This window comes from Strongylocentrotus purpuratus, unplaced genomic scaffold (genome assembly GCF_000002235.5).
Source record: "Strongylocentrotus purpuratus isolate Spur 01 unplaced genomic scaffold, Spur_5.0 spur5_scaffold_13, whole genome shotgun sequence".
Classification (NCBI taxonomy): domain Eukaryota; kingdom Metazoa; phylum Echinodermata; class Echinoidea; order Camarodonta; family Strongylocentrotidae; genus Strongylocentrotus; species Strongylocentrotus purpuratus.
Genome location: NW_022145598.1, coordinates 37,069,745 through 37,086,204, shown reverse-complemented (window position 1 = coordinate 37,086,204; position 16,460 = coordinate 37,069,745). Strand labels below are relative to the sequence as shown.

Sequence of the window (16,460 nt, the reverse complement as noted above, 5' to 3'; positions counted from 1 at the left end):
TGTGTTGAGCAGTGATCTCATAGAACTCCTCAAGCCATTCCGATAGTGCAATGTCGTTTGCGTGTTGTGGTATTCCCCTAAACTTGGGCAGGTTGCTCTGGAGAATGCTCTGTAGCCCAATGGAACGACGAAAGAACTGTGACAGCATGTCCATGTCTGAAGGTTGCTCCCTTGGTGTCATAGTAGGTCGTGTGGATGATGCTGTCGACGTGGTAGTTGTTGTTGTTGTTGTCACAGTTGTTGTCGTAGATGTAGGGGCCATTTTCCTGCACTTAAATGTGTTAATTATGAAATTCAACAGGAACAATAATATTTCACAACAAGCAAACTTAAACGAACAAATCATCAATCATGTGTATCATTACATGAACATGTTCTTCAAATTCATTAATGGTCACAATGTATCTGACCGAGGCTGTTGAATGTTCACTGTCTGTCCAATGTTCACTTTTGCCTCCGGACGTTGCTGACACCAAATATCGCCAGCCGACGACGTCACGGCCGCAAGAAGTTGGAGGTTGGTCAGTATCCGTGCAGATGATCTCAGTCCAGTTGTCCCTCGCCGTCAGTCATCCCACTTCTGACACCATTGTTGAGATTCAGAAATGACAACAGCTAGGGAGTCCAACGTAAACTTTAGTCTTGCATTTATTCACCAAAGAAAACACAGCCCCGGCCAATACTATAACGACGAAGCAACACTAACGCTATATGCTGTCGTCCGACCCCTGATCATAAACAAAGCTTCCACCTTATTGTAGAAAGTGTAGTTCATCAAATAAGGAGATTTCACCACATGCAGCCATGAATTGTGATCTGCCAGAAGTAAATAACAATCTCCATTAGCAGGCACAAATTAGTGCTTCTCTCCTCTCTCTCCAATCTACAATGTCTCTCTGTCCCTGCTATAGCAGCTCTGGGTGCACAGACCCCGAACAAAAGAAAATCACTCATCCACTAAAACTTACAATAGGATCCCCAATCATGCCTATAGGGTATCAGTACATTGGGCAATACAGGTACCCCCAAAAAGGCGGGAAAGTAAGGCTATTGTCTGATGAGGAAGGGGGGGGGGGTAGCTTACATTGTAGACTGCTCCACCTACAATTCCTTATACACTAATGCACCAATACACTATAATACATTATGGCATAATTACCTCAACATTTCATATTACAACATACAGAAGGGAGGAATACATGAGCCATAAACTGTTGAGAGATCTAAATAAGGAGATGAATGAGGAAGACAAGAGAAAGAAGAGGAGAAAGGAGAGAGAGAGAGAGACAGAGAGAGATAAAAATGATAGAGGAAAGAAATAGAATTAAACTGAGAGCTCAAAAGAAGGGATAAAGGTGAGAAAAAGAGAAAGACAGACAGACAAAAAGAGAAAGAGAGAGAGAGAGAGAGAGAGGTAGAGAGAGAAAGAGAGAGAGAGAGGTAGAGAGCAAGCTGCAATGAACAGGGGTAAGATAAGGGGAGCCAGTGAAGACCTTATTGTAATACGGGTAGCATGCTAATCAACATCCATGCCTCAATCCATCATAGCATGACATGAGCTTGTGCCTGTCGATTGTGTTGGCATCTTGTAAACAACGGTCGATGAGCAATAATATTGGACGGGTGCAGGAAATTGGGTGCATGCATGCTCTGTTACTAGAATAGCAGACTGTACTTTGTTTACGTTTTCATAATTTGTGCATTGACTTATTTTTCTTTTGTTTTAGGATGTCCGAAACATTTTCCTTTCAAGGATTTTGAACAGAGTACAGGGATTAGTCTTTAATGTATTTTTAGAATGTTCGTAGTACTGTAAATTGGATTTCTAGCCTGACCTGCATTAAGTGTTAAATGTTACTAGAGCCATGGACTATGTAAATGCTAGATGGTATTCTCTGACTATGTGCCATTGAATTAGAATAGGGGCTCATGCACAATAGTTTTCAAGCATTTTCTTTGACTATTGCTTCCCCATGTACCGTTACATATACTTGTTTACCAAGTCTCAGACCGTATTAGGCAATTAAAAAAGAAGAAATCATGTTAAGCGTCCTGCCCGCTTCCTTTTTGGGGGCCGCCTCCTTTTTTTAATTTTAAAAATAAATAAATTATTAATTAAAAACAAAATTTTGGTGGCCATCTTGAAAAATAGCCGACTGTCAGGGAAAATGTACCGAGCAGCAATTTTGAAGAAAAAAAGGGCCTCCTCTTTTTAAAAAGAGTTTATAGTTTAATGTGAAGGTTAGTCATATATGTTTCCATTCATTGCACTAACGATTAAAAAAAAAAATTTAAAAAAAATCATGCTTCCTGGTAATTACCGGATGCATTACTAAGGCAAAATCATGTGTCCGGTAATTACCGGAAAGCATGATTTTGCCATGTACCCGGTAAATCTGTAAAATAACTATTATCATTATTATTACTATTACAATAATTTCATTATCAGTATTAATACTATTATTATTATTAATATCATGATTATTATCATTATTATTATTATGATTATTTTTATTTTTCTCTCTTTGTAGGCATGAGTGGCTCAATGGATGGAAGTCTTGATGATGGTCTCTCTCAGAAGAGTGGTGGGGAGAGAAGACAACTCATAGCAGAAATGAGTAAGTTTGTAATGGTCCTCTTTAAAGATATAGACCGGTAGTGGTAAAATTGCGGTTCAAGGGTTTTGGGTGCAAAATATCAATTCAATGTTGTTTAAATATTGCCTTTAGAGGTTTAGATGGCAATACTTTAACCTATATTCGCAAAAAAACAGAAATATAAGCCCAAATGTTGAATGTTGAAGTGCATTCGCGATATCTATCCAGGCCGGATCGATATTATAATTTACCAAATATATCAATTCGTTCCTATTTTCACGAAGTGAGGGTAGTGAGGAAAATCCGCATGCAAATTGTATGCGATTTTCATTCACTACCGTCACTTCGTGAAAATAGGGACGAATTAGTACGCGGTTTCCCAGCAAAATTTGTATCATCACGTACATGTATTAGTCAAAAAAAATTTCACGTGATTGTCTAAGAGCTTCCATTTCATTTTTTGAGAGGGGGGCGTTTCCAAAACTGGTCTATGCCTTTAACCTTTCTCTTACTTTATTTCTAGCCTCTTACATTGATGATGGGATCAGTTTCCAATTATCTTGTAATTTCTTTGCCCTTGTTGTACTGTGCATTCTCCATCTACATGTAGTCTAGTCTGCCATTAAATTGTTATTGCTCTCTCATAGTCGGCATAGTTTGTGTTCACTCATTTTCATCCCTTTGAAGGTTTTTTGGGAGTATGATTTTTAAAATGTACATAAAATATATGTGTATACATCTCATCATGTTTTGTTAAAAGCTTGCTGTACTCTCAAGCGCAATCTTTGTCTCTTTTATGAGCCCACTCTATATTGTGTTTTGGAACTGTTCTGATATCCATGAATCCAATCCAACCCAAAATGCACTACAAGGTTTACTATCCGTAGAGGATATGAACACACAGTATTCTCTAGTTTAATGTAACACTCATCTATCTTGTAGCCAGGTAGAATGGCTGTGTCTTTTTGTTCAAAACATTTTAAATATCATGACGTTTCCATGGCATGAGTAGGCACTCTTCTCATCCCTCCCTCCCAAGCTGTGTCCCTTTTCTCTCCTTCCACTCTCTTCTTGTGTTCCCGTTGTTCCATCAAAGAGCCTGCTTACTCATCCTTTGACCCACTCTTGTGTCACCTCACAAAATATAACTTAAACTTAACTTGATTTTATCTTTTATTGCCTTAGTCATATTGGTTATGAATTTAGTTATTAACTGTATATTATACTTTGTGCAAATATCAAACCACATTCGTATGTATTATTGCCGATGTAAATTGTACATAATTCAGCCATTTGACTGCGAAGTGCAATCATAAAAAGTCTTTTTCAATCAAATCTTTATTCTCTCATTCCAAACATACATCCCACCCCTCCCTCGCATTCTTCCCCACTACCCTCATCCTTCTCTTCCCTCTATCCTCTTCTTTTGTCCTTGACCTTCTTCTCCTCTGCCTCCTCTCTCTCTCTCCTGGCTCCTTCCTCTTCCCCTCCTCTTTCCCTCCCCTTCCTCCTCCTCCTTCCTCCCCTCCCCCTACATGTACAGTACATGTATTCTTCAGACCCCCCCCCCCCAAAAAAAAAAGAAGCACTGAAACCTCTTTTCCCTTCTGTCGTTGTTTTCCTGCTCCTCTTCCTTGGTGTGTTAAGGACACTACTTTCATTCAGTATGTTTTCACATGAAGTCAGTCTCAAGCACCATCTGAAAGCCCTACACACGTCAGCTCAATGTGATCTGTATGCCAGCTCACAACCCTCTTAGTAGTCTTTCAACTGAACTCTTCATTGGTGGAAATTTTGAAACGGAATAATCAAAAGCGTTGAAACTGTACAGGTTACAAGCACATATCTACGTATTTTTAAACAAATTTTCATCAGGAGCTTCTTTGTTTGATTGATTTTTAATGTGTTTTTTTTTTAATTGATATCTATTTCATTGAAGGATCTACATGTACATACATGTGCAGGTACATGTACATGTACAGTACATGTCCACATTATACAAGGCACATACTATGCATTAAGATGCATTTTGAAATTTTTAGAACAATATTTTGTAAAACTTCGAAGGGAGACAGTTTCTTTATTTTACATTTACACACAAATATTTTAAAATACATGTACATTTGTATGTCTGTAGTTTAGGTAAATAAAGAATCAATGTTTACATTTGTTTACTACTCATATCAGCATGCCCTTGTAAATACAATTTTTAATTTTTATTTCCACATTTATCTTAAACCTTAAGTCCCTTTAAGTTTGTAGTGTTGTTTTGACCACGTAGCATCTTAGGATGTTATTCTTAAAGACTAACGAGGTCTTTCATTTTTTTCGTTCATATTTATTTCCACATTTATCTTAAACCTGAAGTCCCTTTAAGTCTGTAGTGTTGTTTCGACCACGTAGCTAGCGTCTTAGGATGTTGTTCTTAACAGGGTCTGTCGTTCGTTCGGCCGGCCGGCAGTGCTCAAAGATGAAAATATCTTGCACCCCGCAGGATACATGGAGATCCCACATTGTACTCACATTACACAAATTGCTTCGGCAGCGGTGGTGTGGCAATGGGGGCTGGCTGGCTGGGAAGATGGATAGATGGGGAGAGAAAAATTGAAAGTTGAGATGGGGTGAGAAGAATAGGGGATGAATTTAGATGCATGTAAATGAATGGGAGAGACAAACATCCCTGTGTACATGTATGTATGAGGTGTCTGCTAATGGAGGGAAAATGGGTTTTGCTTTGTATGTTATCACTGTCTGTACATTGGTGCACTTGACAGGTAAAGAATTTCAATAGGCATCCGTGTATTTCAGGATAAATTCAATACCGTAGGCATCCATGTATTTCAGTGTACACCTGTACATTACATGCATGTACCTGGAGGAGGAGAAGGAGAGACAACATCTTCATCAAATTCATGAAAACCCATGAAAATATAGTCCTAGTCTGTTGAGATTTTGTTATCTTTCTTAGCAACACCTTTTACAGTCTTGAATGAGATTAAATGAGAATGCAGAATGATCAGAATTAGTAATACATTCAATAATGGTTAGAATAAGAAACAGAGATATTCATGGTTCAAGATATGATGATTTGGAAGATTAGAGAGTAAAGAGTTGGATTGATTGTACCATGTAGCTAGGAATCAGATTGTAATGAGTTCCTGGGTGGAATCTCAGGCTGTACGTGATTGAGTAACAAATCAAGCGTATCTTGAAAGATTATCTGTGATAATTGGTCTGAGACGAGAATCTTTCCATCTCATTACCTCCTGTTACAGAGCAAAACTAACAGCCCCAAAGGACTTGTCATCAGATGTTATCATAATATGACAACATTGTGAAAGATTTATGAATTACCATACATCTATATCATGCTAGTATGTGTACATGCACTGAATGTTTCTTTTGTTTTGTTACTAGTACTTTCATTTTGAAAATGTTCTTGTGTCCACTGTTTGGAAACTTCTGATAAATAATATTAAACTAAAAGAGTATGTATTTCTATTATTTCACCCCCCCCCCTTGTGGTATTTCACTGTTAACATTTGAATGTCTCTTACACTGTATGTTCTTTTTTCCTTTATTTTTTCTTTCTTCAAATCTTTCTTTTCAGAGATGATAGGTCCAATCATTACGTATCTTACATGTATATTTAATAAACCACTTCTTCAATAGTGTTTTAAAATCACAATTTTCTGTATATTTTCTTCCTTGCAGGGAGCCAGAACTTTGACGTGATTCGTTTTGCCACCTACCGATGCAGCTGTAAGCTGCGCTTCGTTCAAAAGAGATGCAGTTGTAAGTAAACAAAAAATCTTTCTCACTTTGTTTTTTTCTCTTTTACCGGTACTCTGTTTTTCTCTCATACTCATGATAATGATTACATTGTGTCCTTCTATATATGGCTAGTTTGAAAATTAAATAAATACATTACCGTAATTAACGGTGTATAAACCGCCCTCGTGTATTAACCGCACCCCTTTTTTTCGCCCTAAATTTTTTTTTTTTTTTTTGGCCGACTCTGTCGGCAGCAAGCCAGGTCCGTGTTAAAAAGCCCACGCGGGAAGGCCTTTCATTTAACTGCGAGGTGCAGCTGAATGTGTAAGATCATTAATGTAAATTAAAAAAACAGTAGAGGACCTAGGATAGAACCTTGTGGAACCCATGTAATAGAAGAAAAATTGGAGGAATTATTATTATAAACTACATATTGAGATCTATCAGAAAGATTACTTTCAAACCAAGATGACAGACAAATTTGAGTGTTGTTCTAGTTAACGAGTGGTGAGTCAACACACCGATTAATGAGCTGGGAGACATTGCCAGGCATAGCGCCAGGTGGAAGGACATAAATTGAAACTTAAATTATTATTATTTTTTTTTGTTTTTTTTGTTGGTGTTCCGTGTATAAACCGCATCCCCGACTTTGAATTCTTTTCCGCGGCAAAATAATCCGGTTTATACACCGTTAATTACGGTAGATCATAAGCATTAATTAGACTCCTGTATTAGATAAACACCTCTTGAATAAAACAGAAAAATCAATACAAATAACGATCTTGAATCCCCACCCTTCATGAATATCCAAAGCAATTTATTTGCATATTCATAACAGTTAGTAAATAACATGTAGTGGTGACTATACTCTCTAGTCTTTGTTTATAAATTATGTAGACCTACAATATATTCCTGTTACAAAGCAACATGTGTTGTCTGTATAGATGCTGCTCAAAGCCTCATGTAGCATTAAAAATCGATGCTGTGTTTGTAATTTACTCCAGACTAGTGGTATGTCCTGGCTGGTTGCATGTAGATGGGATGATGTTTCACTAGGATCATTGATTGATCCAGCTGTAATATGAAGGGTTGGTAAAGCCATGGATCTATAGTGTCTCTGCAGGCTGTTGATACTAGTCTCTGTTCCCCGAGGGTCTATAGAGCGCTTTTGCAAACACGACGGAAGGCAAAGACGACGGTAACGCAAGCGAAAAAAAACAATCTGCACACGCGCAAACCAAAATTATCTCTGTCCTGTTGATTTTCGCGACTGCACGCGGACATTATAGCGTTTGTTCCCTAAACACGACGGAAGAGCTGTATCCCCGTAATTCTCCCGTTGTCTTTGCTTCCGTCGTGTTTAGGAAAGCGCTCTTATGCAAGCCAGAAGGGCGTTAATTCATGCCCTTATTAAACAGATGATGCTATTTGTAGTGTCAGAGCTATAACAGTATTAGAACTCTGTATGAAGCAATTTTCCCAAACATTGTCAGGCCTCGTATGTGGCACCATATATTGATCATGCTACATAGCCCTTGGGCCTCTACTACATGTAGCTTGAATTCCTCGTGATAAATGGCGTCACCAAAAATTAAACGCAATTTGACTTTCAACAGATGAGGATTTAGGATTGATTTTTTTTTTAGCTTCACTAGGTACATGTGCTGGGTATTTTTTAATGCAAGAGGCCCCCGGTCTCCACATCAGCGTGCATCGTAGAAAAGCTGAATGAAAAATAATTAGAAGTATGATCAACATGTAAATCTACCTGTGTATATGTTGTGTACATGTACATAGGTACATTTGCATCGTGCATGAGTAAAATTGGTATGCATGTCTTGTTGATTGAAATGTTGGAGAATGCGAGAAAAAAAATTACATTTTATATTTGTTTAGTTTGAGTTCAGAATTTTTAAAATTAATATCATCTTAATCTCCCAGTCACCTTGCATACACGTGCATTCAACATACAGTACATGTACATTAATACATGTAGACTCTACATGTTTAGTAATAGTATCAAACCTACCATTCATATAACATTTAAAAAAGCAGATCAGAATGAATGACTTTCCATGCACTAACCTCACTGCCTTCAGTCAGAGTCACAAATTGATGTATGTTTGCTGAATTCATTACCTCAAAATGATAAATTGATGGAATGCAAACTTGATGATCTTTGATTTGAGACTCTTGTTTATATAGCTCTAGCATGTATACCCAAGCAATGAGATGGATGAGATGAATAAACAGCTTTATTGGAACAATCTATTCCACAGTTGTCATTCATTCATTCAAACTCTGTAAATAGCATCTTGATACATCTTAAGGTATTGTGTATTCCACATCAGGGGGTATTTCACAAAGATCCTAAGTCAAACTTAAATCTAAGTTGGACTTAAAATTTATGGAGTGCCATTTGTAGCCTTAAAATGAAATATATTCAAAAGCAAAAATTCAAGAATTCTAGACTTTTCATGAATTCCACATCAAGAACATGAAATCTCCTTCACAATAAAAAATATGAATGATTTGAATAAACATTTTATACCTTGTAAAATAACTTTTACAAAATATTTTCAAAGATGCTAACGGCTTTCCATAACTGTTATGCCCAAATTAGAGATTAGTTCAACTTAAGATCTTTGTGAAACACCCCCCTGGATGTGTATAGAATTTAAAGTTTTAGTTTATGTAGATTATTTGTCTAATTGATTAGGCAACACTGTCCTAAATGCCACCAAAATTAGCCTGTAGGTCTTGATACATGTACATAGTCACAATTATTTCTGTAATAATTTCATTTTTCAAGGAATTTTGTAAAATAGTCCACATGTGAAGAAGCACAATATTTTTACTTAGCATACATGTACATCGTATGCTAGGTTACATTTACATGTTCATTAAACCTGTACAAATTTAATCGGAACAAAATTTGATTGTGGATAAAGAAAAATAAATCATAATATATACAGATAATATATGACAATTTATTATGTACATTGAATAAACATAGGACATGTACTCTATACCCTTTACTGTATTTTAAGTATTTTAAGAATAAGCAGCCTATACGGGCCTAATAATTAACCGCTTTAAATTGGTTTCCAGATTTTTTCCAGATTTTTTTTTTCCCCCATTTTTTTTTTCTTCCTGATTTTTCCCTGATTTTTCCCAATTTTCTTACTCAAAAGGGGGGAGGGGTTGTTTGAGATGCCAATTTTTTCCCTGAATTCTTTTTTCTTTTACTCGAGGGGGGGGGGGGGGAGCTGTTGAGGAAAAAACACTATTTTTAAGAGCTCACTATCCCCCCTGCCTATCATTCATGAGGAATAAGATAAGAAGACTGGAGTAATGAAGAGGAAAGCTGTTTGACCTTTAGTATGTGTGATGTATTAGAAATGACACATGTGTGTTTTCTCTTAGATCAAAGACAACTTTACAAGCAGGTATGGATTGTTAATTAAAGCTAGCCCCTCCACCTAACACACTGATGTGTTAAGACATCCAGACCTCTTTCACACTAGCGAGATAAGAGCGTTGTAAGTAGGATGAGTTCAGAACCCACTTTACATATATATACATGTAGATCCCGATGGTTATTAGAGCTAGCCCCTCCACCTATAAACACACGCTGATGTGATATCAAGACCTCTTTCACACTAGCGAGATAAGAGCGTTCTAAGTGGGATGAGTTCAGAACCAACTTTACATATATATACATGTAGATCCCGATGGTTATTTAGAGCTGGCCACGCTGATGTGTTAAGACATCCAGATTATTAAACCCTGTAAGTCGCACCTTTGATTGGGGTAGCGGCAAAAAGTATTGGTTCAATTTTTTTTTTTTTTTTACTGTTGTACTTGAAATTTTGAGCACTCTAATACCTAAAATTACTCATACCTTAGATAATTCTCTCATTTGAAGTTGTTGTAGTACATGTGTAAAACTATTTTCATCAAATTCATGCCGTTACATGTCAAAAATTGAAGAAGAACACATGTATACAAAATATTTAAAAAATTGAAGAAGAAAAAAAAACACCAAGTTTAAAAAAAAAAAAATGTTGATAATAAGTGCCTTTTCATGACTTTGAAATTAATGAAATCGGTCAAGGAGAAGAGGCAAAACATGCGAGCCGCCATCTTGGATTAAATGGTTAATGTATGGCAGATACCGGTACCTGAAAATAAGCATTAGTACAGAGATGTTTGAAAATTCTTCAAGCTTATCAGGTGCACTTTATAAAACATACAAAATTCACATGTACATGAAGTCCGTTCAATGTTAACTTTGAAGTGTGAATGAGTTACATGTGTAGGTGTATAGTGACAGAGTAACAGAAAGGGTGGTAGAACTTCTGTGCAGTTACTCACAAGAAATATAAAGTGTAAAAGGTGCAATGTCGTCAGGCTAATAGAAATTGATAGGAGAGAGAGAGAGAGAGAGGGAGAGAGAGAGACAGAGAGAGAAAGAGAGAGAGAGAGAGAGAGAGAGAGAGAGGATGGTTCAGTGCATGTACATACATGTAAATGGAGATGAATGAATGAACTGACATCTTTGGAAAAGGTTAAATATTAGAGCCATATTTGTAGTTTATGCATGCATGAATTTATAGTGCTTAATGTATCCATATCTACCTTAGATTACTGTTCTGTGTTTTGGGGTTTGTTTTTTTTTAAATTTGATTTATTGGTTTCTGCATCTTTTTCTTTTTTTCATCATACATTTTCATGAACATAATATGGTTTGATACAATATTTTAAGTGTATATAATTTAAAAAAAATAATAAACAAAATTAAACAAATATATTGAATGCATAATTAAATACATTAGATGCAGGAGGCCCACAGAAATAAGCAAAGTAGATTGACGTGCCCGCAGCCCTCACTTAGATACAACAATAAAAATTAAAATAGAAAAGAGTGACTTGCTTAGAAGAAAAGGAAAGGGGAGAGAAGGAGCGTTGGTAAAATTACAATAAATGTCATACATCTGCTGATTGAATGTGGGTTCATTCTTGAATGGATGGATGTTTAGACTGAATATCTGAACGACATCTAATCAACATCTAATCAACATTCTGGAATGTGATCAAAGCTGAAGTCTGAACAACATTATCCAACCAGTATATATATGATGAGATATAAATAAAAAACTATCCAATAAAGTATACATGTATGTAGAAACTGGGACCCGGTACGATGATGAAAGCATTTGTGTAGTAATTGCCTATGCCCTCATTGCCGGTGACCATATTGTAAGGATACTCCCAGGGAGTGGAGATGGTGCACATGGTGCATGAATGATTCTGATGAACGGGGTAATAATATTTTGTAAAGCGCTTTAGAGACGATATACCTTATTAAATCCTGTCTGTACTAGTGAACAGGAGGGATTAGACCACCCTGTAAGGTCACCGGCAGGTGGTTATCTCATCAACTCAGCTCTCAATTAATATAAGAAAAAATGGTCACCGCTTAGGCATTGTTTGCTATATAGAGGGCGCTAGTAGTTACAAGTAGTGCAGTGAGGCTTTAAGTGCTATATAAATCCAAATTATTAATTGTTATTATCATGTGTGTATTTTTTTTGTTTTTTTTGTTCTTTCAGTGCATCTGGTTGACATATGGAACATGATAGAAGCGTTCAGAGAGAACGGTCTGAACACCATGAGTTTATCAGATGAACTCTCAATGAGCCGGGTGGAGACCATTCTATCCAGTATCTATTACCAGCTCAACAAGAGACTACCAGCCGTACATCAGATCAATGTCGACCAGTTTCTAAGCTTGCTCTGTAACTTCCTGCAGACAGCTTATGATGAGTAAGTCTCCATCAATTCTTCTTCTTCAAGGGAGGAGGATGACATGTAGAGATCTGTCTTGAATCTAGACGGATCAATATCTTTTATTCAGTTCCTAATCTCTAGAGTGTGCATGCATCATTCTGAGTCTCGACAAAACATTATCATTTATTCAGTAACCAATCTTTCATTCATTATTCAATTCAAACTATTGTTTGCTTTGTTTTTTGAAACGACATTAAAGATAATGCTGTAGAAGGTTTTAAGATTTTACCAGATTTCATTTGTTTTAATCATTTGTGTTTGATTTCTCACATGAGATCATGTGCAGTTGTAAGATAAATGTATCAATATATGTTACTGTAATCAAAATTTGTCACTTAAAGCATCTATCTAAACTTGAATGGCTTACCATGCATTGTTTTAAATGCCAAGATTAATCACATACAAAGTACTGTTTTTTATTCATGTAATATGTCAGGATATTTGATTTAAATGGGATTATTTTCTATATCAATTACTGAACTCAAGTAGTGACCTGTATTAAGCTAATGAGCATTTGAGGATGTAGTGTATGAACTTATCCATGATTAGATGACTTAAATTATGCACATTTATGTCACTTTAAGTAGCAATAATGAATAGCGATAGCAACACAGGGCTTGGAGCAATTAGGCATAGTAGATGCTGTGACCCACTTGTATGAAATATTGATGGATGCCGTGGTCTAGTTTCCTCTTTTTCTTCCTTCCCTGGTCAATACAGCGGAGCCACAGGCAAGATGACAGTCTTTGCCCTCAAGGTGGCGCTTTCTACATTGTGTGCCGGCAAGCTGTCTGACAAACTGAGATGTGAGTATTATGATAATGGGTTTAGATAGGTTGATCCATATTGTAGAGATGGCACTGATGGAGGAGTGAGAGAAGGAGAGAGAGTATTATGATAATGGGTGCAGATAGGTTGATCCATATTGTAGAGATGGCACTGATGGAGGAGTGAGAGAAGGAGAGAGAGTATTATGATAATGGGTGCAGATAGGTTGATCCATATTGTAGAGAGGGCACTGATGGGGGAGTGAGAGACAGAGAGACAGAGAGAGAGAGAGAGAGAGGGGGTGAGAGAGAGAATGTGTCAAATGGGAAGGGGGGGGGGGGAGATGAAGAATGATGGAGAAAGCAAGAGGGAGAGTGGAATGGGAGACAGAGAGAGGTGGTTGGGTGGAAAGAAAGATGTGAAGAAAGAGAGAGACAGAGAGCCAGAGAGAGGGGAGAGAAAGAGATGAAGAGAGAGAAGGACAGAGAGAGGGAAAGAGAAAGAGATGAAGAAAAAGAGAGAGAGAGAGAGAGAGCGAAGGGGGGGGGGGGGGTTGTGTTTTAGCAGTATCGGGAAAGAGAGATAGAATACAATAACAAGAGAGGGAAGTGCAGAATGCACTATATATTTTGTTTAATTCAGGTAAAAGCATCTCATGTTCTTTGTTTTGATAATCAAATGCCAAGGTTACATTTAAGTGTGTCGTAAATGGAAAATGTAATATTGTATGAAAAATATCTTTTATGTCTCTCGATGTCATAATGTCGTAAATGTCTTTTGTATAGTATGTCAAGGTTAGAAGGTATCACTGTTATTTTCTCTAACTCTAAAAACTCCTGTATATTGAGGAAGCCTGTCTAGAGCACTAAATTGATTTTATTACTTGTAGTGAAACATTTATTTTAAGTTTGACATTGTTGTCTTTGCTTTCCTTATATCGTTGCCCTTTTATGAAATAATAAAGCAAAGATCTACATGTATGTGAAATGCAGTTAGGATATCTAGGTTGTTTTGTAAAAATAAAAAGGGGAATTGAGATGCTTGGTATTTGTCTTCAAGATGGTCATTGGTCAGGCATGTTGACTTGTAATTGTGCTCTCAATTATTAATTATAAAATATTTTAATCACCAGACAGTCAAGTTTGCTTCTCATGTGAATGATCATAACTGAATGATTAGTTGGAGGACTTGGAATAATGTATCCAGATCTCATTGTAACATAATGATGTTTATTTACTCCTGTTACATGTAGCTCTTTCCATCCATTTTTCTTGTTTTCCCCCTTATTTTTCTGATATCAAACTTGTTAGCTCTTTCTATCTGTTTTTCCTGTTTCTGACATACATTTTTACTGATCTCTGTATCTCAATTTTCTAACTTTCAGACATCTTTTCTCAGATATCTGATGGTAATGGAATCTTGATACATTCCAAGTTTGATGAATATCTTAAGCTGGTTCTCCAGCTCCCTACAGCGGTATTTGAGGGTCCTTCATTCGGTTATGATGAAAACACTGCTAAGGCTTGCTTTGGGCAAGGACCAGTAAGTCAGATTACTTTATTTTTACCTTGTAACATGCTCTTTTAAAGCTCGTCTGCACTAGTTTGGCCAGGAGGGATAAGACCACCCTGCTGGTCACTGACAGGTGGCTATCTCATCAAATCAGCTCTCAATCAACATAAGAAAAAGAGGATCATGGGGGACCAACGGGCACCGCTTAGGCATTGTTTTCTATAAAGAGGAAGCAAGTAGCTACAAGTAGTGCAGTGGGGCTTTGAACATATAGATAATTTCATTTTGTCTCCTGTTAGGGTATATTTTTACTTGATATTTTGCATAGAGACATGTGGGATAGAATAGCCTTAAATCCAATATCCATTTCTACCACAGGGGATGGTCTAATAAAATGAAAGTATAATTGAAAAGTAATTTGGCCAATGTTAAATATTCTCCATTGTGTAAGCCTCAATACCTTCTACTCCACACTACAAACATATTTGTAGTACCGTACATGCACTTAGTAACCTTTCATTTCAACAGGTTGGGTTCAATTTGGGTTCAAAATGGGAGGGACTTCAACTAGTTATAAACCCTCACTCCAAATCGTAGATATCTTTAACTTTAAAGGTAAAGACCAGTTTTGGAAATGCCCCCCTCTCAAAAAATGAAATGGAGCTCTTATTACCAATCATGTGAAAGAATATGTTTGGACTAATACGTGATCATACAAACTTTGCAGGGAAACCGCCTACTAATTTTGCAGGGAAACCGCCTAGTAATTGATATATTAGGTAAATTATTATATCTATCCGGACTGGATAGATATAGGGTAGTCCCATATACATCTTTCTGTGTACAGTACTTGTAACTGTACCAAGACTAGGCCTAATTTCTTTTAATATTGATGATTCCACAACGTTTCTTTCACAATGCAATCGCATGACCAGAACTGGTCTATACCTTTTAACATAAAGGGAACTTCAACAAAGAGATTTAATTTGTTGAGTGAACAAATGTTCAAATTTGTATTCATCCTGGATTACCACATTTGCATGTACGTATATCATTCTTTGATATTTGTCAAAGATTAATTAATTTTGTTTGTTCTCTGTACAGAGTGCGAATCGTCGAGTAACCCTGAATGACTTCCTAGATACTGTGTTAGCTGAGCCAGGACCACAGTGTCTCATGTGGCTCTCTCTCATGCATAGAATGTCTAATGTGGAGAATGGTGAGTTGACTTCTGTCTATGAATGTAGTTCTGCATGTTAAAGAGAAGGTTGAATAAGGTCCAAGACCTAAAGGTAGACCAGGTCCACAGTGTCTCATGTGGCTCTCTCTCATGCATAGAATGTCTAATGTGGAGAACGGTGAGTTGACTTCTGTCTATGAATGTAGTACTGCATGTTAAAGAGAAGGTTGAATAAGGTCCAAGACCTAAAGGTAGACCAGGTCCACAGTGTCTCATGTGGCTCTCTCTCATGCATAGAATGTCTAATGTGGAGAACGGTGAGTTGACTTCTGTCTATGAATGTAGTACTGCATGTTAAAGAGAAGGTTGAATAAGGTCCAAGACCTAAAGGTAGACCAGGTCCACAGTGTCTCATGTGGCTCTCTCTCATGCATAGAATGTCTAATGTGGAGAACGGTGAGTTGACTTCTGTCTATGAATGTAGTACTGCATGTTAAAGAGAAGGTTGAATAAGGTCCAAGACCTAAAGGTAGACCAGGTCCACAGTGTCTCATGTGGCTCTCTCTCATGCATAGAATGTCTAATGTGGAGAACGGTGAGTTGACTTCTGTCTATGAATGTAGTACTGCATGTTAAAGAGAAGGTTGAATAAGGTCCAAGACCTAAAGGTAGACCAGGTCCACAGTGTCTCAGGCATAGAATGTCTAATGTGGAGAACGGTGAGTTAATTTCTGTTGCTACTGCTTGTTAAATGTAAGAAGTAGGTCCAAGACCAA

The 16,460-nt window shown here is 37.0% G+C and overlaps 1 protein-coding gene across 3 annotated transcripts in view; it reads left to right on the top strand.

Annotated features, from left to right (window-relative positions):
- The first annotated feature begins 2,532 nt into the window (after window positions 1-2,532).
- Window positions 2,533-16,460, top strand: part of LOC592642 (dystrobrevin beta) — a 34,007-nt gene continuing 20,079 nt past the window's right edge. For 2 of the 3 annotated variants that reach the window (XM_030983477.1, XM_030983479.1), the window contains exons 1-6: window positions 2,533-2,618; window positions 6,312-6,392; window positions 11,987-12,200; window positions 12,945-13,030; window positions 14,377-14,534; window positions 15,609-15,723. In XM_030983477.1, the coding sequence (XP_030839337.1) occupies window positions 2,534-2,618; window positions 6,312-6,392; window positions 11,987-12,200; window positions 12,945-13,030; window positions 14,377-14,534; window positions 15,609-15,723 (739 nt within the window). In that variant the 5' untranslated portion in view covers window position 2,533. Of the gene's footprint in view, window positions 2,619-6,311; window positions 6,393-11,986; window positions 12,201-12,944; window positions 13,031-14,376; window positions 14,535-15,608; window positions 15,724-15,800; window positions 15,863-16,460 lie in introns of all 3 variants that reach the window. The other variant, XM_030983478.1, reaches the window with a different exon arrangement.